The sequence below is a fragment of the Eupeodes corollae genome, chromosome 3 (genome assembly GCF_945859685.1).
Source record: "Eupeodes corollae chromosome 3, idEupCoro1.1, whole genome shotgun sequence".
Taxonomy (NCBI): domain Eukaryota; kingdom Metazoa; phylum Arthropoda; class Insecta; order Diptera; family Syrphidae; genus Eupeodes; species Eupeodes corollae.
Genome location: NC_079149.1, coordinates 75,461,005 through 75,487,158, shown reverse-complemented (window position 1 = coordinate 75,487,158; position 26,154 = coordinate 75,461,005). Strand labels below are relative to the sequence as shown.

Here is a 26,154-nt window from a genome sequence, read left to right as displayed (position 1 = left end):
TCCTTCCAAAAATTCCACACTAATTTGATATAACGCCCCGAATATATCCACAAAACAACTTTACATTTGTATATACATACATACTTTAAATAATAAAAAATGTTCCACGGAAAATGAATTTAAAGTATACATAATAAAAGGCAATTTATTGGGGAAAGTATTTAAGGGAAAGATACTTATACTTATTAAGATCAGATTTTCAAGAAATATTCCTTAGAACTTTGATTCTCTTACAAAAATATTTATGCGGATTAGGTACTTGAACGAGTACTTATCCTTATAAAGAATAATATATACACACAATGGTCACAAGTGGGCGTCGCAACGACGAGAGCGTAGAACAAGTCAGTTTTAAATCCATTATGCACTTTTGTCCTATATAGACTTACACCAAAATATGATGTTCTTGTGATACCCAGGCTTCAGGTTTTTTTCTTGACGGGCCCCTTTATTTCGTGCAGAAAGTAAACATTAAATTACGGGTGGCCACCAAAAAACGTTTCAGATAATTGGTTTCTGCCCTCATTCAACACGAAAATTGCTGACAACATTTTAGATTTTGATTTTTGATAACATTTCCCTTATATTTTTTAACTTTTAATAACTACACACAACTGCATTTTAGTTCTTTTTACAATCTGTACATTTTATTTTAAAACATTTGATTAAGACATCATCTTTTAATTTCCCACCATCAAATATAACTGCTTCTTTTTTAAGATTAAATATGTATTAATTTTGTATAATTTTTTCGAAATTATGTTAATGTACATGGTACAGTCATGTATTCATTTATGAGAGTATTTACACACTTTTATTTGCATATACTAGTCTCAAGCCCACGCAATTTAACCCTTCTTTTGTTCATAAAAGGAATAAAAAAATGCACGACTGGATCTCACGAACTTGCACATGTATCCAAACAGTCCATTTACAAATATTTCCTGTATTATAAGATTTTAAAATTTATCTATTAAATAATTTTCCATCAACAATTTAAATGCCATTTAATAAAAAATGATGATGATTTCGGTTTGTTTTTTGAAAAAATTCAAATTATCGATTTTTGGCCAAAACCATCTTTTTTTAAACATGAACAAATGCCTAACGGGAAACGGCTTAAGACTTTAATTTCCATTTTTGAACTCAATTGACCCAATAGTTTGAACTGTATGTGGGAGTAGATGCAGACGGACGAAATCGGGGAACTCTCATAATTAAGACATTTTTGATTTATAGTTCCTATACGTCGCAAGTAAAAAAACGGGTGTGTACAAATATGTTGTGTCCGTAACAGAAAGATAGATAAGATTAACATTAACATTAACATTAACATTAACATTAACATTAACATTAACATTAACATTAACATTAACATTAACATTAACATTAACATTAACATTAACATTAACATTAACATTAACATTAACATTAACATTAACATTAACATTAACATTAACATTAACATTAACATTAACATTAACATTAACATTAACATTAACATTAACATTAACATTAACATTAACATTAACATTAACATTAACATTAACATTAACATTAACATTAACATTAACATTAACATTAACATTAACATTAACATTAACATTAACATTAACATTAACATTAACATTAACATTAACATTAACATTAACATTAACATTAACATTAACATTAACATTAACATTAACATTAACATTAACATTAACATTAACATTAACATTAACATTAACATTAACATTAACATTAACATTAACATTAACATTAACATTAACATTAACATTAACATTAACATTAACATTAACATTAACATTAACATTAACATTAACATTAACATTAACATTAACATTAACATTAACATTAACATTAACATTAACATTAACATTAACATTAACATTAACATTAACATTAACATTAACATTAACATTAACATTAACATTAACATTAACATTAACATTAACATTAACATTAACATTAACATTAACATTCAAATTAAGCCGGACAGTTCGGGTATTGGATACTTGTTGATTCACTGCAAGAATGTATACCACCTTTGTTTAGGTAGCACTAATTACTAAGTTTATTCAAACTCCTCGTTCATAATAGAAATTATGGTTTCTACCAAAACTAAGAACTACGCCTTGTATATTATGTATGTATATGTGAAGGTATGCTTTATGCATACATACAAATAAGTACATTGTGACTGTAATTAACTACAGGCACCTGGCTATTTCTCTAGTTCAAGTCCCTTAAAGTGACTGTAAGAAAAGGTGAGACAAAAAAAAGTAAAGTACATGTGTGAATGATATTAATGGCATCAATAATTTTAAAGGACCTCAAATGTGTTGTCATTACTTTATTAAGTCCGATTTTAACTTATTACTTTAAAAAGAAGATGAGTTGCGGCCCACACTTCCTATCTCGTCTGCCGATTTGTCTTGCTTGAAATGTTTGTAGGTTTTCGTGTTATGTTAAAAAATTGTCAGTTGAATTTTTCTAAAACAATAACTAAAAATTAACAACAATATTTTGAATATGATGAAATAGTTTGATTTCAAAATCAATTTTTGTTAACGAGATTTTTTGCCCAAAACCAATTTAAGTAGCATTTGAGTACTATTTTTTGGGGATTTAAACTTTTTATGAAAAATCTGACTGTTAGTTCGAAGACAATATTTTTAATTTTTGAAAAGTCAAAAACGTTATTCTTCGTTGCATAAAATTATTTTGGAAATAAATTCTCATTTTTTGTTCGTAAAATATTCGAGGCGACAATTATTTTTTTTATTTTTTTGATTTATAAAAAAAAACATTAATTGGATTTTTTCCCCAAAAATATACTTGTTTGGTATCACCGTATAATGTATAAATGATATCTATCTATTATCTGTACAACAAAGTTTATTTGAAGTCGATTTCTCTACTGGTCTTGAGCTACGAACGACGAAAAAATTTCCCGAACTTACGGACGTACGAAAGTACGTACATACGCACGCGCAGACATCTCTCTGGGATCTTGAAACGTCGTCGAGAACGTCTAGCAATGTCAACATTTACAAATTAATTCAATTTATTATTTTGTTTTTGTTTCAAAACATCACATGATTTTTTCTACCCGTTTTCATCTGTCTGCATTATTTTGATATTCAAAGCTTAAATTTTAACAAAATAATAATATAAATATGTGCTAAAAGGCCTTACACAAATCCGTTCAGTGTTTTTTCCATAATATTAATTTAAAAAGAAAACCGAACAATTTAGTTGACCCCGGAACAACTAAGCTTAAAAACTGAAATATCTGGAAAATTAGGGAATATATTGATTTCAAGCTTATTTCATTTCATAGCAAATATGATATCAAATATTGGTAAACATTTTATACAACTCTACTTGACATTTTTCTTACAAAAAACAAAAGCCCACGCTTTAATTAATTAAATTTAACGAATAAATTTTTTAATTTTGTATTGCATTTTTATTAAGTTCCCTAATGTTCAAATTGGTATTAAGGAAAAGAAAAATAACTATCGGAGATTATCTTATATGCCACACACAGCTTATTTATTGAAAATAAAAATAAAAATTAATTACGGACAAAATATTAAAGCAATGTTTAAATTAAATCTGGAATAATGCAGTCATTAAACTTAACTGGCAAATGGAGCCTTAATTGACTCAATGGAAACAATGATTTTAAGTGTGAAGAAATCATGACATCGCCCTTATCAAAAAGGTGACAGATTCGATACAAAATAATTTCATATCAATTTGAATTAGTCGCAGTGTTCATCCGCTTTCTTTGTTTCTTTGTAAATGAGTTCATTTATCAATTTTATTGTTCTTCTATGTTATTCTGTAACCTGAAAAGAGAACATTTCGCTCCAAATAAAATTACTATAAAATTATATAGAATTATATTCATACCTAGTTTTTCTCAACTGGTTTATACAAAGTTCGTTTGTGTGCATAACGAAACATAAATGAGGCGTAGGTATCTTTTGAAATCTCAGAATATACATTAACTCATCATGATAAGACAACTCAGTTTTTCTTTATTTATTGGAGTTCACTTCAAGTGAAAAATAAAAATTTATATAGAAGCGTGGGTACACATTATATTGAAAAATAAAATAAAATTAAAAACTGTATTGATGAAAATAATTTAAAATACTTTACGGTGCGTTATTACAATTTGAGTATTTTTTTGCCCTCGATATGTCTCACAAATCAAGCGATTCACCAAATTAGCGAAAAAATCATTTCATAAAAGTCACGTTTTCCATTAACATATTCTCTCAAACAAAGATATCGTGTTAAATACGATATTTACAAAATAAGTGAAATATTTTCGCTTGTATTGTGTTCGCGATAGTTTACCTCAAATTTTAAATTGTTCATTTGATAATACATTTAAGTAGGGGTAGGAACCCTTACCCAGGGTTGTTGTGGAATCTTGGTAGTTTCGGTGATAAAAAGTGCCCCAATCAAGATTTTTAATAGTAATGTCCATACAATCACTTTTAAAAATTAGTTCTTTCTTATGTTTTTTTGGGTTACATAAAAACACCAATAATGTATTAAAACTTAATGCATTGAAAATATTAGAATTAATTAACAATAAACGTGTTTGAATTTGATAAGTAAAGCCAAATTGCAAATATAACTAGACACGATTGTATTGACGTTATAATTTGTTGAAATAAAATTAAATACAAAAAAAATATCAGAAAAGTTTAGTGCTGTATTTATTAACTTCCCATAGGAAGTTATTGTAATGGGTCCGATTTGTCAAATTGAAAATTTTGAAATTTCTCGACGTTTCGAGGTCCCTAGAGTCGAAATAACAGATTTTTAGAAAGATGTCTGTGCGTGCGTGTGTACGTACGTTCGTACGTCCGTAGGTCCGTACGTCCGTACGTCTGTACGTCTGTACGTCTGTACGTCTGTACGTTCGCGACGTTTTTTGCGTCGTCGTAAAAATTAAATATCGATTCAAATATCTTTTCAAAAACTTGAAATTTAGGCTTCAAGCTTATTTTATCTTATAAGAAATATTGTTTTCAACATTCAGTAAAATTTTGAGAAAAATTGAATTGGCAGTTTTTTTACAAAAAATAAAAATTTAAAAAAAAAATTAATAAAAGTTGGTAAAAATTGATTTTCGACTCAAATATATTTTCAAAACTTTGAGATATTGGCTTTAATTTACTTTTATCTTTCAAAAAATATTGTTGTCAACATTTAGTAAAATTTTGAACAAAATCGAATTGACAGTTTTTTTTATAAAAAATTAAATACCGAACAAAAATTAACAAAAGTTGTTAAAAATTGAATATGGATTCAAATATCTTTTCAAAAACTTGAAAGTTAGACTTCAAACTTATTTTATCTTATAAGAAATATTGTTTTAAGCATTCTGAAAGATGTTGAGAAAAATCGAATTAACAGTTTTTTTACAAAAAATAAAAACCTTAAAAAATTTTATAAAAGTTGGTAAAAATTGATTTTCGACTCAAATATCTTTTCAAAAATTGTAGATATTGGCTTTTAACTACTTTTATCTGTCAAAAAATGTTGTTGTTAACATTTAGTAAAATTTTGAAAAAAATCGAATTAATAGTTTTTGTACAAAAAATTAATTTAACAAAAGTTGGTAAAAATTGATTTTCGACTCAAATATCTTTTCAAAACTATAAAATATTGGCTTCAAACTAATTTTATCTTATAGAAAATATTGTTTTCAACATTCGATAGAATTTTGAAGAAAATCGAATTGACGGTTTTTTACAAAAAATAAAACTCTAAAAAAAACAATACTAAAACTTGGTAAAAATTTACTTTCGACTCAAATAGCTTTTCAAAAATTAAAAATATTGGCTTCAAACTTATTTTATTTTACAGAAAATATTGTTTTCGATATTCAGTGATTTTTATATAAAAATCCAACAGTCCGTTTTTTCATAAAAAATAAAATCTATAATAAATAGTACGCAAATTTGGTAAAATTGATACTAGTACATATAGACAAACTTTTAAGCAAGACAAATCGACAGACGGGATGGGAAGTTATCAGTGTGGGTCGCATCCCAGCCTCTTTTTACTTGCGACATATAGGAACTATATGGCAAGTTTTGCATTCGTGCAAAATTTCGAACTCGAGATTTTAATCAAACATGATATTACGATGTTAGAGAAGTCGAAAAAAGTGGGTCCCGCGATTCCGTCCGTCGATTGAGTTCAAACTTGGAAGTTAAGGTTTTGAGCAAATTCGCGTTAGGCGTTTTTTTAATTTTTTTTTTAAGATCAAAACTAACAGTGGCCCCCATACAATTTTTTTGGTCAAAAACCGAAAATTCGAATTTTCTCAAAAACAAACCGATAGATTTTTTTTTTAATTTTCTCTAAAATTTTATTTTTTAACTTGGTTTCTTTCTATAAGAAACCCATATTTTTGTATTGCTCAGGAAAGGTACCGCTCATAGAACCGTTATTTTGTTTTTTAATTTTCTCAGCAACTTATGAACTGATTTTAATAATTTTTTTTCTGAATAAGCTCCTATATTGCCTTAACAATAATTGATTTACAAAAATGCAATTTTTTATTGTATTTTTTATTGTTTGGATTTTTAAAAAAATATTGAATTTTTATTTTTCAAAATTCTATATCTCAAAAACGGGTCAACAATTTTTTACGAAATTCAAATGTAAGACGTATATTTACAATCACTAAACAACTGCATTCCAAAAATATTTTTAGAACAAAATTGGAAAATTTTATATATAAAAAATTAATTTAAAAAAAAACCGCTCTAACGATTTTCAAAATAAAAATTTAAAAAATCAACTGTTTTTTGATAAATAAAATGGCATTTAAATTTTTGAAGACAAACATATTTTTCAGGTAAAATTTTGAATCTTAAAATATTTTTTTTAAATTATTTTAACTGTGCATGAGCCCGAAAGAGCGCATTATTTTGACAAAATTGTAATTACATTCCTATCTTTCATCCAAATTAATGCATTTGGTACACATTTATATGATATATTTAATCAACAATCTATTTTAAAGAGTCTATCAAGAAATATTATCTTGGTAACTTTGTATATGTGATTTTAAAATATTATTCTTTACGAATAAGGTTGTTTCACACATCATGATTTACTGGCATTCGCCTATATAAAAAAATAAATACTTAGTACCTACAAGTTAAAGAAACTGGCCAGAAAGAGTATATGTATTTTCTATTAGAATCACTTTTTCAACGCATACACGTTGTACCTATTTATAAAGGTATTACGTACATGAATCGCATCGTAGCTTTATACATAATAGAAACCATTTTTCATATACAAAGATCGTACCCAAGTAAAAGCAGACTTATGAATGTATATAAAAACAAATATGGGTAAAAGATCCTAAACAGCTGACGTAAGCATGCAAAAGTTTGTTTCATCCCCTTATTAGATACAATATTAAGCCATTTTGTTTGTTATATAAAGTGAATTTTTTTTTTTTTTTTTTTTTTATATCCGATGGAAATCTTCAAAAGACACTCGGTAAGAATCGGTACCGAGTAGTGTGGGACTCTTACCGCACTAAAACCACCGGTGAATCAGGACCAATCTATGAAAGATCGACAAATGATTTTTATTTCTTAATTTTTAAAATCGCATTGGGGGAAGTTTAAGGTTATAACACTTTCCCGTAGCTTTTAGCCCATCAGCTCATGAGGCTTGGTTCTTCTTAATCTCCGAACATTGTCTCGTACATTTAATACGGTCTCCATTTCAGAGTTAGTATGACTTTGCAGCCGCTTATTGTGTGATACAGCGTGTTTCTTAACCACTTCTGTAACCATTTCAATTTGAAGGTCACGATGTAGATCGCTATTTCTTATATACCAAGGGGCATTTATTATTCCACGAAGGACCTTGCTTTGGAATTTTTGGATGGGTTCAGCATTTGTTTTCTTTGTACAGCCCCATAGTTGGATGCCATATGTCCAAACGGGTTTCAATACTTGCTTATATAACATTAGTTTGTTCTGGATAGATAGGTCAGAGTTCTTTCCTATTAACCAGTACATTTTTCTGTACTTCAAGTTTAGTTCTTCTCTTTTCTTTTTGATGTGTTCTTTCCATTTAAGCTTTGCATCCAAATTCATTCCAAGGTATTTGGTGGTATTGGAGTAAGGTACTTCTGTACTGTTTATAAAAATTGGAACATTGTTTATGTTTTTGTTTGTAAAGTTTATATGCGTCGATTTTGTTTCGTTTAATTTGATACGCCATTTGTGCGTCCAATCACTAACTTTATCGACTGCATTTTGCAATTTTTGTGTAGCCTTCGTAACGGATTTATCTGGCACCAATATTGCAGTATCATCAGCAAAGGTGGCCATGATAGCGTTGATGTCCACTGGAATATCCCTTGTATATAACAGATACAGGGTTGGTCCTAGGACACTTCCTTGTGGTACACCGGCTTCAATTTTCTTAAGTTCCGAGTAATTTTGGTCGTACCGTACTCTAAAGAGTCGGTTCGTAATGTAGGATTTCAGTATTTCGTAGTACTGCCTGGGGAAGTCCCTATGCAGTTTGTACTCAAGTCCCAAGTGCCAAACCTTGTCAAAAGCTTGAGCAACATCTAAGAATACAGACGAGCATACTTGTTTTTCTTCAAGTGCCTTTTCCACAACATCCGTAATTCGATGCACTTGGTCTATCGTGGAATGTTTATTTCTAAATCCAAACTGATGGCTCGGAATTAGTCTTCTTTCTTCAATTATTTTGTTAAGCCTTTTAAGTAGCAGTTTTTCAAAAACTTTTGCCATGATTGGTATAAGCGATATTGGTCTGTAAGATGTAACTTCTGTTGGTGGCTTACCTTGTTTAGGTATAACAATGACTTCCGCAATTTTCCAATGATGTGGCACATATCTTAGTTTAAGGCATGCGTTTATTATAAATTGGAGTTTCTTGAAGGCTATAAGAGGCATTTCTTTCAGAACCTGAGCAGTTATAAGATCGTACCCTGGTGATTTTTTGTTTGACAGCTTATGTTGACACATGCTTCTTACTTCTTTGAGCGTGACAAAAGGTATTTCACATTCGTCGTTTCTGTCAACAAACTGTAAGGGATCTGTAGCTGTGCTTGCTGGGAATGGCTTGAAAACATTCGCGAGATGTTCAGCAAAGAGATCAGCCTTTTGTTTCGGGTTTCCGATCCATTTACCATCTTGAGATTTTATCGGCGGGTTTTGTGTCTGAGGTCTTTTTAGGCGCTTAGTTGCTTTCCATAAGGAGTATTCTGTAGAAGCATCCGTCGTCAGACTTTTCAGGAATCTACTTAGTGAATCATTTTTAAACTCACAGATTCTTTTTTTTAATTCGTTGTTAAGACGGTTAAAAACTACCTTATCATCTGGGAATCTCGTGGATTGCCATTTTCTTCTAGCTCTTCTTTTTTCCAATATCAACTCCTTTATTTCGATAGGATATTTTATTTCTTTACTAAAGTGCATTGATATAAATAAAACAAAAACAAATTCATGAACTTTCATATGGAAGCTCTTTATGTGAAAACATATACAAGTGTAGACTTTTTGGGTCGAAAATTAATTATCTCTCTTATTCTGCTGGCTGCTTATGGGAATGGAAATAATATTTTTTTCTCGCTCCCGCTGAATTTCTCCACTTTCGATACTAACGCCAACGACTCGGTATCTGGTCGCCCTAAAAATTTCGGCTCATGAGAGTACTATGGTTTTCATATACAAAGATCGCGCGGAGTTTTTTGAGACAAATCAAATGGCGTTTATATGTTTGAAGACAAATTTATTTTACAGGAATATTTTAAAATCTTATATAAGTACTTTCTTAAACATACTCTTAGCATACAGGAGCAAGTTCGTGCGACCCAGTCGTGCATTTTATTTTATATAATTTTGGTTTTTGAATAAAACAGACACATTTTAGGTAAACTGAAAGTATTAACGAGTTTTACCACTTTTTTCGCCTTATTTTATTGGACTTAAAGGTTTGCGCTGGATTTTGGCTTTGAACAAGTTAAGGATCGTCATAATCCCATTTTTGTGCCCTAACTATTAATTTATAGGTAACAATATCGTCACTGTTCGAGAATTAGTGGGTAAAACGACGGATTCAAAGTCAATTCGATTTTAATTAGGAGGTAAACGGACGTGATAGGAGATCATTTAAAAGTGTTATTAGATTTTTAGATGGATTAGATACAAGAGAATACAAAAATATATGCTTGTCTTTGAAGAAAAAGATTTTTAAGATTGTTAAGATTTTTGAATACTTTCAAAGTTCAACCTTGAACAGAGCAATAACGTGTGGAATTTCTCGTACAGTAGGATTCGATTGGGCAACATTAAGTTGCTCGCGTCACGGTAACCATTTATTTAAATTTGAGAGAGCCAAGAACCCAATTAATATTCTGTGTTAGTTGCTCGTGAAATTTTGTTACTGTTTTTGTTATTTTTGTATTTAATAAAAAAGAACATATTTTAGACATATATATAATACTGAGCATAATATAATTATGTTTATTTATACATTTATTTCTTTATTCAATATATTCTATGTACATATATTATTTATTTACAAATCTTCAAATTTGTCTGTAATAATAATCTTAAATTATGTTTAATTCTCGACATTTTTCAACTACCTACATACATACACATATGTAATTCTTAAGTCTGAAATGAAAAAATATTATATAAATCAGTTAAACCAAAATTATCTTCCCGGCTATAATAGAGTTAAGTAAAAAAAAATACCTGACACTTAGCAGAATTTTTTGCGACGTAAATATGCGATCACTCCTTGAAAGATGGTCCGTGGCAAACAAACCTAGAAATGGTAACTGATGTACGTGCCTAAACGAACATGTCGCTGTCGTTAGTGGTCCACTTCTGAAGGCCAAGGATGTGAATTTAAAACGAATATGAAAAACTGAGAATGAGAAAGATGTTTTTTTAATTGTTGCACATTTTTTATCTGTTTGTGCAGAATGAGGATGGAGAATGCACACTGCTCTATCAAGTTCGGACAAGATTTAACCTATGCATTTGATGTCCAAAAAGGTTTTACGCAAGGCGATGCACTGTCATGCGACATCATGGCAAGCCCAAGTATATGCTGTCATCAAAAAAAGGCAATTAAGTATTAAAGTCTCGGGGATGTACAGTCAACATCTGTAATACGCTTATCTTCTCGGTTCTCATATATGGCACTGAGGATTCGACCTTGTCCAGTCAAGATGAGAACGTTTAAGGATGTTTAGATAGAAAAATTCTTTGTTTTATTTTTGGTCCCGTCTGCAAAGATGGAGAGTGGAAGAGTATACAACGAGGAACTGTAAGGGGTGTACAGTGACCTGGTTAAAAGAATAAAGGTCCCACGACTTAGATGCCTGGGTCATGTAGAGCGAATGGACATCAACGCAATAGTCCAGAAGGTCTTCGGATCCACTCCCGAGGGACAGTGGAGTATATTAAGACCGCTACTCTGGTGGCGCATGCAGGTGGGAGAGTACCTCGACCAACTTGGTGTACCAAACTGGAGACAGCATGTTGGTTGAGGCCCAGGTCCACCCCGAACTGAAGCATCACCTTAAGTAAATAAGTACATTTTGAGTATCTTTTAAAGTAAATGTTTATTCCAATGAAAACATCATAATCAAGGCAATTTAAAATATATATTTTAATATGTCCTTATTTCATTAGATTGGCCCTTCCTTTGCAGAACATAATTTGATACTAACCAACAAAAACAAAGGTTATGTCTTCTTCTTAATCTTTCAAACTTAATCATTAAACATAAACATAATTTATTGAAACGACATTAAATAAAATTTAAGAGCTTATAAGAACAAGTCAGACATATTTTTTGCGTTAATTTTGTATAATTATAATCTATTAAATAATTTAACATTTCACTATACTTTATCCATCTTATCTTGTCGTATGGAATGCTAGCTTCATTAATTGCTCCAATGTTTCGAAAAATAAAGGCTATACAAAGCCCCATAAATAGTAACCGAGAGGTTACATGAAAGAGAGTAATATTTACATACGGAAATAAAGTTGTCACCAAATTGGTGATTAAGAGCTGTGTATTACAAGTTCTGGTAAGCCATCTCGCTGAAACAGAGTCGAGACGGAAACAAAATAAGAACTGTAACCGAACCAAACAGGCAATATTAATGGAGGTCATTCTGATTCGTTAATGCCTTAAAGATTGTCTTCGTTTATACACAACAATTTTGTTTGTTAAGGAAACCATTTGAGCAGAAATATCCTTCATAAATAAGCACAATTCCTCCGACAAACTGCTCTATGAACCTAACTACATTTTTTTCAAACAAATTTGCACAATTTGGTAGCGTAGAGTAAAATAATTCATACAGAAATGTCAAAGCAGTTTAAAGTTCTTAGCTGTCAATATATAAAAAAGAAACGTCGAAACTTTTCTAAAAATACACCCCATATATGTAAATACATATATGTGCATTGTTTCCTATATTTTATTTATGCATATACATTTCAAAACTTTTTTTATTATAAGTAGATACAGACTCAAAGGTTTTTGTATGCCATCAACACACTATAGACACGTTGTGAGCATTTGGAAAAAAAAAGAAAAGTTTTAGAGCGAATGTTTCAGTGCACATTGCCTTTGAATTCTTGAACATTTCAAGGCCGTTAAAACAGATTTTTTGCATCGCATCGTGATCGTAACATGCGGCGCTTGTAATCGGGAATATCAAGATGTTGAGTTTCATTGATGCAAGCTCCACACAAATATTAAAGAAGCTAAGATTTATCTCGCTTTAAAGACAGCATTGAGAAGCAATAGATTTAAAGTTGTGTTGTATTCCCCATTGTATACAATGCACACTAGAAGAAGAAGGGGTATGAATCCGAAAACAAATATGAAAATCTTAGGGTATGATTCTCAGCAAAAGAATTTATAGCCGCTTCTTCAATCTTTTTCAAGTTCATAAACTTGATCAATTCTACAGTAGATATCAAGCTTAACTTGACCGTCTCTAGAGTAGATATCAAATCTAAAGCTGAAAGTCAAGTTTATAATTGGTTTTCTTCACTTATGAAATTTTAAACTCAGTAGTTAGAATTATTTAAAAATTTATTTCATGAATTGCAGAAACAAACACAAGAACTAAATATAAAATTGAGAAGAGAACTTTCTAATTCCTTGGAAGTTAGCAAAATATGAAGTTGATGAACTTCACAGTTATACATCTCCAGTAGAGCATGACAACTTCGAGTAAAAAAAATGTAATAGATTAAGACCGATTTTGTTCAATTAAAGTTGAATATAACTTTAGTATTTTTATTATCAATTCGTGATCTTGATTTTAAATACTCAACTGTCGATTTCCTACTTCAAAAATAATTGGAAATTGTAAAAAAAAACTTAGGGTATCGACATATCAAAAACCCTAGAGTGTAAATAAAAGATTTGTAGACAGATGTGTGTGCGTGAGTGTGTATACGTACGGTCGTACGTTCAGGAACCTTGTTTCGTCCTTCTTATCTCTAGAACCAGTGCAGATATACAGTCCCTGGCCATAATATTATTAGACACACTTTAGATTGTATGCAAAATTTCAATATTCAGCTATTTTACTCTATTTCCTACCTGTTTTTTTTTCTTTAATATTTTAAAATATTGCGTATAACCTAATAGTTATACAAAGTCTGCAGTGCGTCTAATAATATGGCCAGGGACAGTACACAACAGCTTGCGTGGGCACCACAGGGGCCATGGGTACTTGCCCAACGGACGCCTTAAACGTTATTTTTGATCTTCTACCAATCGACCTTCTTATTAAATACATAGTTTCCTGGAGCGCTATAAGGCTGAAGGAATCAAACATTTGGTTGTCAAAACCTTATGGTCACAGCAACACAACGAAATTGATTCCCTCAGATATTATCTCGGTAGCCATTGACTACTGCACTCCTACTTTGAGCCTTAGTAAGGGTTTTAAGGTTATTTTCCCATCCAGAGAAGATTGGGAGGATGACATCGTGTCGATAGGTTTCGACACAACCATCTTTACTGACGGCTCAAAGACGGAGTGCGGAGTTGGTTCTGGGATCTTTTCTGAGTCCCTAAGTGTAGCCAAACCCTCTTGGCTTCCTGACTTTGCTATCGTTTTTTAGGCTGAACTGCTGGCAATAAGGGAGGCATGTAAGATACTTAAACAAAACCCAAACCAAAACCGAAATGCGGCAATCTTTACAGACAGTCAGGCAGCTGTCAAAGCCATTAACTCGGCCATATCCTCATCTAAATTGGTCCAGCAATGTCGCGATGAGCTTGCGAGCCTGAATATTAACCTCGGGGTCACCCTGATCTGGGTTCCGGGCCATAGTGGTATCGTGGGAAATGAACGGGCTGACGAGCTAGCCAGGCAAGGATCGGCCCTTCATAGCTCACTTGGGGAAATGGTTAACATTCCTCTTGGTGCTATGAAGGGTAAAATCTTTTCTATATACCAAACTGAATCAAACCGAAGGTGAAGCAATTTACCCAACTGCATTATTTCTAGGAAGATATGGCCCACCTATAATAAAACCAGTACAAACGATCTTCAGGCCAAGGCAAGACATAGCCAGGATTGTTGCGGTTTGTATCGGACATTGGCCTATAGGAGTTCATGCAGAGAAGTTGGGTTTCTCTTACAACACCTTTTGCCGTAGCTGTAGTGACCAAAGAGAAAGTGAAACGATAATCCATTTCATCTGCAAATGTCCTGCTTTGGCAAGCACTAGAATGAAATACTTTGGAAAAGCATTCTTTCACGAACTTGATGAGCTATATGAGACAAAGATTAGAGACCTAATCTTTTTTCTCAATGAGACAAAATGGCTCTAACATAATCGCTATGAAGCTTCTCTATAAATCTATCCCTTTCAATCAAAGGTCAAACGAGTTTTTGGTATCAAAACGACGCACTACAGCGCTAATTGGATCTCAGGCTAGATCGCCATTTCTACCTACCTGCCTGTACACTTCAAATAAATTTGTTTATACAGATAATAATGCATAAAGGACTCTCAAAAAAATTCAGTGGGTATTTTTTACCATAGCAATTTTTAAAAACAAGTACAAATTTTGGTTTACCAAAACTATGCCCAAACCAATAACGCTAGCGACTTGAATTAATTTTTTTTTTTCAATTATTATATATTATGACGTGGAAGGTACCAAACTAATACAATTTTCAAAAAATTTAAATTTGTTTTCGACTAAAAATCTATTTAACAAAACTAGATTTTCAAACTAAACTATTTCTTCATATAAAAAATATTGTTGGTAATTTTAATTTTTTTAAGAATAATTCAACTAACATTTTTTTTAACCCAACACGAAAACCAAACTTTTAAGCAAAACAAATCGACAGACGGGATGGGAAGTTATCAGTGTGAGTCGCATCTCAGCCTTTTTTTATTTTCACACTATTGCCTTATGGTTTTCGGCAGTTCTTACTTTTCGTTGCCCGCTTGTTAGCTGATGTTCATCCAACCATGAATAGTCGAATTTGAAGGACGACTATGTACCCCATATTAGCGATGCAAGGCGCGAAACGTTGATTTGATAATAAAGTTTTTTTGGTGTTGCTCGATGATTTAACTTTCCACAACAAAGATATTTTGCCAGGAAGTAAATAATAAACATAAAAGATAGTCAAATAGATTATCACCAAGCTTTCCGTATGTGTACGATGATTTCACTCAAACAATTAATTGAACAATTTTCCATTAGAACTGTGAAAATTCATTGTTGCCATATAGTGACATTTTAAAGAGGCTTTTTGTAAAATATTTAAATAAAAGTAATTAATTGTCCGTCTTGTTATAACATAACTGCTTTTCCTTTTTTTCTTATTTCGTAAGCTTTGTCGGTCACAAAAATGTTTGTGTTAACTATAAAATGTAACTGAGAAAATTTTCAGTCGTTTGTGTAAGTGTCTGGTAGCTCTATTCAGAAACGAAATGTATGTTGGAAAATAAATATTACACTTCTGTTTTGACAGGCCTGTAGCTATCAATTTGACTATCACTTTACATAGATTAAACTCGCCCATTTTTTTTGTCATTTATCAAAAATCACTTTAGCCGATCCCACCCCTGATTTTTGTAAAAGATATTTGCTAGCTTAAAATCAGCGCAAAGCAATACTTACCCAAAAACCAAAATCCAAAAATCGTATATGAAGAATAATTGAGCTTACTTTAAAGCTTACAAAAAGGTTTTTTTATTAGATATTAAAATTATTATTTATATCTTGCAACATATAAGAAGTTATTTCGGCGAAAAAACAATGTTCAAATATCGCAGCTCTCCTGGAACAATTTTACCGCGCATATGACAATCTGTACGTTACCTTTTAGTTGATGTGAATGATGGCATTACCTTTTGGTGATTTAATTCAAACCAATTTCAACACAACTTTCCTTCTATTCATACTTTAAATACTATTTTAACTATTGAATACTAAATATCGTTTAGTTGTTTTTCTATCCTTATTTTTGTATCTTCCAGATCTATCTACATATCAATGCAATCCAACGGGGATAACCTGTAAGGTAAAACTTTTCAAAGCAAATAGCTGTCATATTTAAGTACCATGTGCTCATTTTAATAGAAGTGAGGAATGATTGAAACAAACTATTTAGCCCCTGAGATAAAGCTGAAACAATGAAGTTGAGAAGACAAGAGTTTCTATACATTTTATTAATTTATTTAGATATACAAAATTCGGCTGGATATCACGAAAATAACCAATCGGAATTATCATTTGCACGAGTTGGTAGTACAAATGCAATCAAATTAGTTGCAAGTTTAACCAAATTAAGACAAAATGTTCTTGAAACAAACATGATGGTTATTAATCCTATTGATTCGGATGAAAGCGGTGAGATAACAAAACATATTAATGAGGAAGTAATGGTTGCTTATAACATCAATATCACATCCCATCTGAGAGCAAATGTATCCCTTAGCTATGCACTGATGAATGCGGAAGGTAGATCATCCTCCGAGGAACATTTTATTAAGCTCGAACAAGCGCATGGTGAGGAAATGCAGATTTTATGCGTAGAAGGATTTGAGAACACTGGTAACTGCACTGTTGTGAATCAAACGTGCTTTGACGACAATCTTCCTTGTAATGCAACGGAGGCAGAATATATGCAGTTTCTCTTTGACTACATGTATCCTAAAACATCTGAATGGATACTAATTTTTGCTCATGGACTTGTTTTTATTACTGGACTGGTATGTACCAAAATTGAAAATATGAATCATTGGATGTTGTTTTTTGCTTCACACAAGTAGATCATAAAGGAAACACATAATTTATACAGAGTAGATTCAATGTAGAATATCTGTGTGACGTTAAATTATAGGCAGAGATTATTTAAGAAATTATTACGAAATCCCACAGAACAAAGTACCCCACAACCGCCGCCGCCGTCGCACCGACTAGAATTTTCATTGTTCGAATGACACGCACTGAAAAATTTTAGAGTAATTCCGCCAACAGTCTTTGACTTTTTTTATTCCTTTATGGCCAGATTAGAATTAATATATGAGAAAGAATCCCTTCCTGGAAAGTACTTTAACAAAAAAAAATATTTTCTCATGAAATGAGGATAGTCATGGTGATCAAAACCTTAAACAAATGCATACATTCTGGGTACCCTTTAAGGTAGGCCCCTTTTTAACTTTCCATAGGAAGTTATTGTATTTGTCGAATTAAAAATGTTGATAATTCTTGATGTTTCAATGTCGAAATACATTTTTTTAGGTAGATGTCTGTGCGTGCGTGTGTACGTACGTTCGTACGTCCGTACGTTGGCGAAGTTTTTTTTTCGTTAATAGCCCAAGAAGCAGTAGAGATATTGAATTTAAATACGTTTTTTAAAACAGATAATATTCAAAAAGATGCATAAATGGCTCTCAAAAAAATTGCGTGGGTGGTTTTTTACCATAACAATTTAAAAAAGGTGAACATTTTTGTTAACCCCAAATATGTCACGAACCAATAACGCTAGCGACTTAAATCAAATTTTATATTAAATATTGTAATGTGATACCAAACAAACATAGTTTTGGAAAAAAATCTAATTAACGGTTTTTTATAAATAAAAGAAAACAGACAAAAAAATATTTTTCACCTCGCAAATTTTAATAACAAAAAATAATTTTATCTCCAAAATAATTTGTATGCAACGAAGAATAACGTTTTTAACATTTGGTAAAATCGAATTGGCAATTTTTTTTTATAAAAAATAAGAACTTAAAAAAATATTACTCAAAGTTAGTAAAAATTCATTTTCGACTCAAATATTTTTTTTCAAAAAATTGAGATTATGGCTTCAAACTAATTTTTTTATAAGAATTATTGTTGTCAACTTTTGGATAAATTTTGTGAAAAATTGAATGGACAGTCCTAAAATTCTACTTTCAACTCAAATATCTTTTCAAAATTTAAAAATATTGGCTTCAAGCTTTTTTTATCTCACAGAAAATATTTTTTTAGATATTCGGTAAATTTTTTATAAGAATCCAACAGTCATTTTTTTTAATAAAAATTTAAATCTACAATAAATAGAACGCAAAATAGAAGACATTGAGTTAAAATTAATTTCGTTCATTTAATTTGTATTAATGAGAATATATATGAGAATATATATAAGAAATACAAATTTTTAAAAAAAGTTAGTAAAAACTGGTTTTTGACTTAATCATATGCAAAATAATGTTGGCAATTTAATTTTTTGTTAAAATAATTCAACTGACAACTTTTTTTTAACAAAACACTAAAACCTACAATCAGTTTAAGAAAGACAAATCAACAGTCGGGACGGGAAGTTATCAGTGTGGGGCGTATCCCAGTTTCTTTTTATTTATGATTTCGAATAAAAGCCGTTTCAGGATTATACATTTTTTACCGAATACCCTGCACACACTTTGGTTTTCGATAAATTTTAGATTTGTTTGCACATGAGGGGCCTTACTTTATATAATGTCTAAGACCTTACAAGGTATGGATTAACATATAGTTATATTAACTGTAAAATAAACTTAAATAACAAGTCGGCTAAATATTAAAAGGGACGTTCAAACCATGCAAAGGTACCAATATTTAAGAGATTTTTTTTGTTCAGTTCAAAACAAGAAGGTTTTTTTTTAAATAATGATTTTTAAAACAATGTTAAAAAAAGTCACCATACCTTGTTGCTTTAAGAGTTGTAGAGTTTATGTTCTCAGCAAACTGATTTCACATGAAGCGACTTATTGTCCAAAATGTTGGCTCTTAGTGTGGTCTAGAGGTTTCGGTTCTCGTATATCGGATATTTGTATAAGGAAATTAAGAACTTTAAATAACAATACAAGACATATTTATTGTTGAAAATGAAGAAAAAAAAACACAATTTAGTTAATTTCACACCACTTTTTCAGTATTTTTGACTCTGCAAATCATATATCACAATATCTTACCTTAAAATAATTGGAACCTTCCTCCGATGGTACTTAAGCCAGTACTTTTAACATTCCTCCCGTATTTTTCTAATAATCTCTAATTTGTCTTAAGTGGAACATGCTACGTGCACCAATTAGTTTGCGTTGTTGGGTGACTTTACTGTCGCAATTTCATTAATTTTCGAGATTTGCAATTATTATACTGTCAGATACTGTGCCAATTTTGTGAAACGAATGATCGAGAATGATTGAAGCTTATCGATTCAATAATGGTCGGAATTTGTGTATTCTATAATTTTATAAAACATCGATTTGATTTTACTAAAAAAAATACCAAATGTTAACAACACTGCTTTCAATAAAAATAATTCTTCGAGCAATGGCAAAATTTAACTAGTTAATAAACTTATCATACATTGTCGTTGAGATTCACGTCCGAAGAGCAGGGTTGTGAAATTAAAAACGAGTGCGGAAATACGAGCTTTTTTATATGTAGGCAGCGAAGCAGGTAAGAATGGCTTAGAAGTTTAAGACAAGAGATCATTTAAAAAAATGGGGAAAAATAACTTTGACATGATTTTTCTTTATGCCATTAAAAGGGGTTTTTTCCAGTTTATATAGACATCCTATCTTTCCTGTTCCACATTAAACAACTGGATCATCTAAACACAAATATGTATGTAAACTGGTATGTGCATTACTCATACAAATATTCGAGTAGATGTATTTATTTAATATGTAATTGTTTATTATGTCCGAATAAACCAAATGATACTTTTCTTAGCAAGTGAAGTGTCAATTCAGTTTACATGCAGTGAGCAGGCAAACTTTTTAGACCAGTGCTCCAAGTTGGAATTTAGAACAAGACATTAAAAACCATTTAAAATAATGTTCGTGTCCGAAAGGGCCAAAAAGCGCTTCACATGTTATTTATAGTATCGATGCTTTTATATTAAATGTAATGTACTGTACATACACACCTTATTCCGATTTTTTTGTTAGTATTGGTATATTTATAGGTGCATATTTTTTGTATTGTGCTTTTCGCTTGTAAAAGACTATTACAAATACAGGTATACAAGTACCATGATTCTAGGAAACTTTATGATTAAAAAGCATATGTATGTAAATTATATGTTGTAGGTAGATTTTTCTCAAAACATTTATGGACATAAATATTCAATACATATTTTTTTTATCTTTTTTTTTCAGGTAGGAAATGCACTCGTTTGCATTGCCGTTTACACAAACTATTCGATGAGAACGGTAACAAATGTTTTTATTGTCAATCTAGCTATAGCGGATTTTTTAGTAATCCTTCTCTGCTTGCCACCCTCTGTTGTGTGGGATGTCACAGAAACATGGTTTTTAGGCCAATCCATGTGTAAGATTGTTCTGTATTTTCAGGTAAGTTAGAGTTTATTTATAAAAATGCAAACATGTGTGGATAGGTGTAATACATTTAAAATAAGGAAGTTAAATGTGAGCGTTGTCCCATTCAAATTGATAGTTATTTGATGTCGAGAAATCAAAACTTTAAAACTATCTTAAACTATCAATCTTGAAAAAAAAAAACAAAAAAGAGGCTGGGATGCGACCCGCACTGATAACTTTCCATCTTGTCTGTCGATTTGTCTTCCTTTAAAATTTGGAGGTTTACGTGTTGGGTTAAAAAAGTTGTTAGTAGAATTACTCTTAAAAAAATTAAAATTACCAACAATATTTTTAATATAAAGAAATAGATTAGTTTGAAAATCTAGTTTTGTTAAATAGATTTTTAGTCGAAAACAATTTTTACCAATTTTAGTAGCATTTCTCAAAAGTTTTTATTTTTTATATAAACAAATACAAATTGGATGAATGAAATTAATATGAGCTACATTGAGAACCGAATATCAATTTTTTATACATTTATGTATTGTTTTTTGTAGATTTTATTTTTTTTTTATGAAAATCGGACTGTCGAATTTTTATAAAAAAAAAACTACTTAATATCGAAAACAATATTTTTTTTATACAAAAAAAGATTGAAGACAATATTTTTAATTTTTGAAATGTTTGAGTCGAAAATAAATGTTTACCAATTCTTGTTAATTTTTTTTTAAGTTTTTAATTTTTTGAAAAAAAAAAATTGTCAATTCGATTTTTCTCAAAATTTTACTGGATGTTGACAACAATGATTTTTAAAAGATAAAAGTAGTTTAAAGTCAACATTTCAATGTTTTATAAAGATATTTAAGTCGAAAATCAATTTTTACAAATTTTATTAATTTTTTTGTTTAGGTTTTTATTTTTTGTCAAAAAACAATCAATTCGATTTTTCTCAAAATTTTACCAAATGTTAAAAACGTTACTTTTCTTTGCACAAAATTGTTTTTTTTTTTAATTTTTAATTCGTAAAATTTTCGAGGTGACAATTTTTTTTTCAGTTTTTTTTGATTTGTATCCAAAAATATACTAGTTTGGTATCACGTTACAATATATAATATAAAATTTAATTCAAGTCTCTGTCGTCATTGGTTCGTGGTTTGAGATATTAATGTAATATGGGTTAAGCCTAATGCAATTATGCTTTACAGAAAGGTACCCAACTGTAGGTGGTATGTAAGAAACAATTACAACGGAATTTTAGTGCGATTAATTTCACACGATTTATTAAGAAAGATTAGTCGTTTTGTTCTTCGACGGTGCAGTAAAGATCCATAATTATGAAAAGAGTGTGGGACGCGATCCACACTGATAACTTCCAATCCCGTCAGTCGAGTTGTCGTGTTTATGAGGTTATCGATTGTTGGATTTTTATGAACAAAATACTCAACGTCGAAAATAATGCCAATGTTTTTTGAAACGATATTTGTGTCGAAAGTAAATTTGTATGAACTTTTAGTAATGTTTTGTTAAGATTTTTATTTTTTGTAAAAAAATTTTAATTCTATCTTTCGTAAAATTTTACTGAATTTTGGAAACAATATTTTTTATTACATAAATTTAATTTGAAGTCAATATCTTAATTTTTTGAAAAGATTTTTGAGTTAAAAATCAGTTTTCCCAACTTTTAGTAATATTTTTATATTTTTTTTTAAAGCTGTCAATTCGATTTTATTTAAAAAAAAATGTTACTGAGTATTGACAACAATATTTTTTTTATTTTTTATTATATAAAATTAGTTTGAAGCCTATATCTCAAATTATTGAAATGATATTTGAGTCAAAAATCGATTCCTACGAACTTTTAGTAATGTTTTTTTTTTGGGTTTTATTTTTCATAAAAAAAACTGTCAATTAGTTTATTTTTTTAAAACTGTACTAGATGTCAAAAACGTTGTTCTCTGTTGCATACAATTATTTTGGATATAAAATAATTTTTTGTTTGTAAAATATAAGAGGTGACAATTATTTTTTTTTTCAGTTTTTTGATTTATAAAGAAAAACCGTTTATTGGATTTTTTCGTGAGATATTTTGGATTAGCCAAAATATTTACCGATTACAATAAATTCCTATGGGTTGTTAAAAACTACGCATGCGGCTGAGTCTACCGTACTTACAAGTACATACTATTTTTGTGGTATAAAGTGATCATGCCTTTTTTTAAATCAACAATGATTGAATTCATGTATTGAGCATAGCGGGATGCAGGACTTTGCAAATTGAAAATATGTTTATTAAAAGTGTTTTTTGTTTAAAAATGGGTTGGAATAGGCATAATTTTGAACTTATGTCTGATAAAAGTTTGCATTTTTAAAAAGCTTAGAAATAAATGCCATTTTTAAGTACTAGAAAAAAACTAACGATATTTCATACACATAATTGTCGGCAAAGCACCTTAAGGATTTGAGAGCAAATATAATGTAAGTAAGATCTAAAACTCATTTGTTTGGGAATTTATGAATCAAAATTCGATTTTTTTCAAAATTTTACTGAATGTTAACAACAATATTTTTTGAAAGATAAAAGTAGATAAAAGACAATATCTACAATTTTTATACAATTTTTTAGGTTTTTATTTTTTGTAAAAAAACTGTCAATTCGATTTTTCTCAAAATTTTACCGAATGTGGAAAACAATGTTTCTTATAAGATAAAATTAGTTTGAAGCCAATATTTCAAAGTTTTGAAAAGATATTTGAGTCGATATTCAATTTTTATCAACTTTTGTTATTTTTTTCGGTTTTTTAATTTTTTGTAAAAAACTATCAATTCGATTTTTTTCAAAATCTTACTGCACGTTGAAAACAATAGTTTTTGAAAGATAAAAGTGAATCTAAACCAATATCTCAAAGTTTTGAAAAGATATTTGAGTCGAAAATGAATTTTTACCAACTTTTATTATTTATTTTTTAGGTTTTTATTTTTTGTAAGAAAACTGTCAATTCGTTTTTTTTCAAAATTTTATCGAATGTTGAAAACAATGTTTTTTATAAGATAAAATAAGTTTTAAGCCTAAATTTAAAGTTTTTGAAAAGATATTTGAATCGATATTCAATTTTTACCAACTTTGAGTAATGTTTTTTTTAGATTTTTATTTTTTATAAAAAAAAACTGTCAATTCGATGTTTCTCAAAATTTTATCAGATTTCAAAAACATTGTTCTCCGTTGCTCAAAATTGTTTTGGAGATGAAATTATATTTTAGTCGTTAAATTTTGGCCATCAACGCAAATACCTAAAAATGTAGATCATTATGATAAAACCCCTGAGTTTGTGAGTGCTGTTGCCACTACCTCAGTAGTGCAAGCCTACATAAACCTAACCGACGAACCAATAAACAAAATCCCCTCCTCCCTTACCGCAAAACTTCCGCCAAACGATACCATCGTTAACAAAATCGCCGTACCAATAGTCGAAATCCCCGCCTCCCCACCTGTTCAACCAACGCTAAATGATTCCAACACAAACCAAATTGCAGTACCATCAGATGAAATCCCCGCCATTGTCTCTGAAAATTTACCATCTATAAATGCAGTAGGACAATCTCAACCAAAACAAATCATAAGCATTGAGTCTGAGAGTGTTACTGCTGTCATCGCCAAGACATATTAACTATGTTTCATCTAAAACTGGTATACCAATAAGCCTTTTAAAGTGTTTCAAATTAATTAAAAAAGGTATCCCAGAATCAGAAATTAAACATGTCAACTTCAAACTAAGCGTTCCTTCAACTCTCTTAAAAGATTTGTTGAATAACAAGTCTATATGGCCGTTTTCAGTTCAAGTTAAACAATTTATAAACTTTCCAAAAAACGTCAATCTCTCTTCTCAAATCCTAACAACTTAATAAATAATATTGTTGATGCTGCTGTTGCTGTACCTGCTGGAGAATCATCATCATCATTTAATTCAGCTCTAAATTTTTCAAATAAAACTTCGATTTCTCATTTTGGAAGAAGTAAACTTTCATTTTATTATCAGAACGTAGGTGGGTTAAGAACAAGACTTGATTCTTTATATCTATCTTTATCTTCATGTATTTATGATATAATAATTTTAACAGAGACTTGGTTATCCGAGAATCATTTAACATCTGAATTTTTTTCAAATTTCTATACTGTGTTTAGAAAGGATAGATGTAAACAAAAATCAGGAATGGAAAGGGGGGGTGGAGTATTGATTGCGGTTCGGGCTTCATTTCCATGTAAAGCAATTGACTTGCAATCAAACTCTTCTTCTTCTAACCTGGATGTGGATCAACTTATTGTTTCTGTAAAAGTAGAAGAGAATAAATTGTATGTTTTAGCGAGTTATATACCTCCTAAGAGTCCATTAGAGCTTTATAACTTACATTTGCTTAATTCTAAAAATATCTTGGATAATTTAAATTAAGAACATATTATTTTTGCTGGAGATTTCAACCTAGGAAATATAAACTGGAGTCTAGACTCTGATGATAAATATTTAATTCCGTTTAATATAACAAATGAAATTGAAATAACAGTCATTGATTTTATAAGTCAGTATGATCTAATACAAATAAATTTTCAATTAAATAATCTAAATCGCATTCTAGATCTTACATTTGTAGACAAGGAATATCATATTTATGTGGAAAAGTCTATTTTTCCTTTAGTGGAAAATTCAATTCATCATCTGGCATTAGAAGGCGATTTTATCTTTTATAGTTATTTGAAAAATGAAAATGAATCTGATACTATTATTTACGATTATAAAAATGCTAACTTTGATGCAATGATTGAGTATTTGTTATCGTTTTCGTGGCAAATTATACTCAGCGATTCTAATTTAGATAACAATTACGCAATTTTTACAAATATTTTAAATAATGCAGTTGAAAAGTATGTACTAACGAAATATTTAAAAACAAATTCTAACCCTGCCTGGTATAATAGAAGGCTTACTAATCTCAAAAATCAAAAGAATAAAGCATACAAATTACACAAAAATAATAAAGAAAATCTAAGTTTACGCAACAATTATATAGATTGTCAGCGAAAATTTGACTATTTAAATAAATTTCTACATCGTAACTACATTCTTTCAATTTAAAACGAACTCAAATGCAATAGCAAACGTTTTTGGCACTTCTTAAACTCCAAACGTAAATCTTTTGGGTTGCCTAGCTGTATGAAGTATCTAGACACAACTAC

At 30.0% G+C, this 26,154-nt stretch overlaps 1 protein-coding gene across 2 annotated transcripts in view; it reads left to right on the top strand.

Moving 5' to 3' along the window:
- LOC129950921 (orexin/Hypocretin receptor type 1-like) overlaps positions 1-26,154 on the top strand; it is an 80,086-nt gene that overhangs the window by 3,274 nt on the left and 50,658 nt on the right. The window contains exons 2-4 of one of the 2 annotated variants that reach the window (XM_056062874.1): positions 16,608-16,651; positions 16,711-17,342; positions 20,766-20,960. In XM_056062874.1, the coding sequence (XP_055918849.1) occupies positions 16,764-17,342; positions 20,766-20,960 (774 nt within the window). In that variant the 5' untranslated portion in view covers positions 16,608-16,651; positions 16,711-16,763. The remainder of the gene's footprint in view (positions 1-16,607; positions 16,652-16,710; positions 17,343-20,765; positions 20,961-26,154) is intronic. The other variant, XM_056062875.1, reaches the window with a different exon arrangement.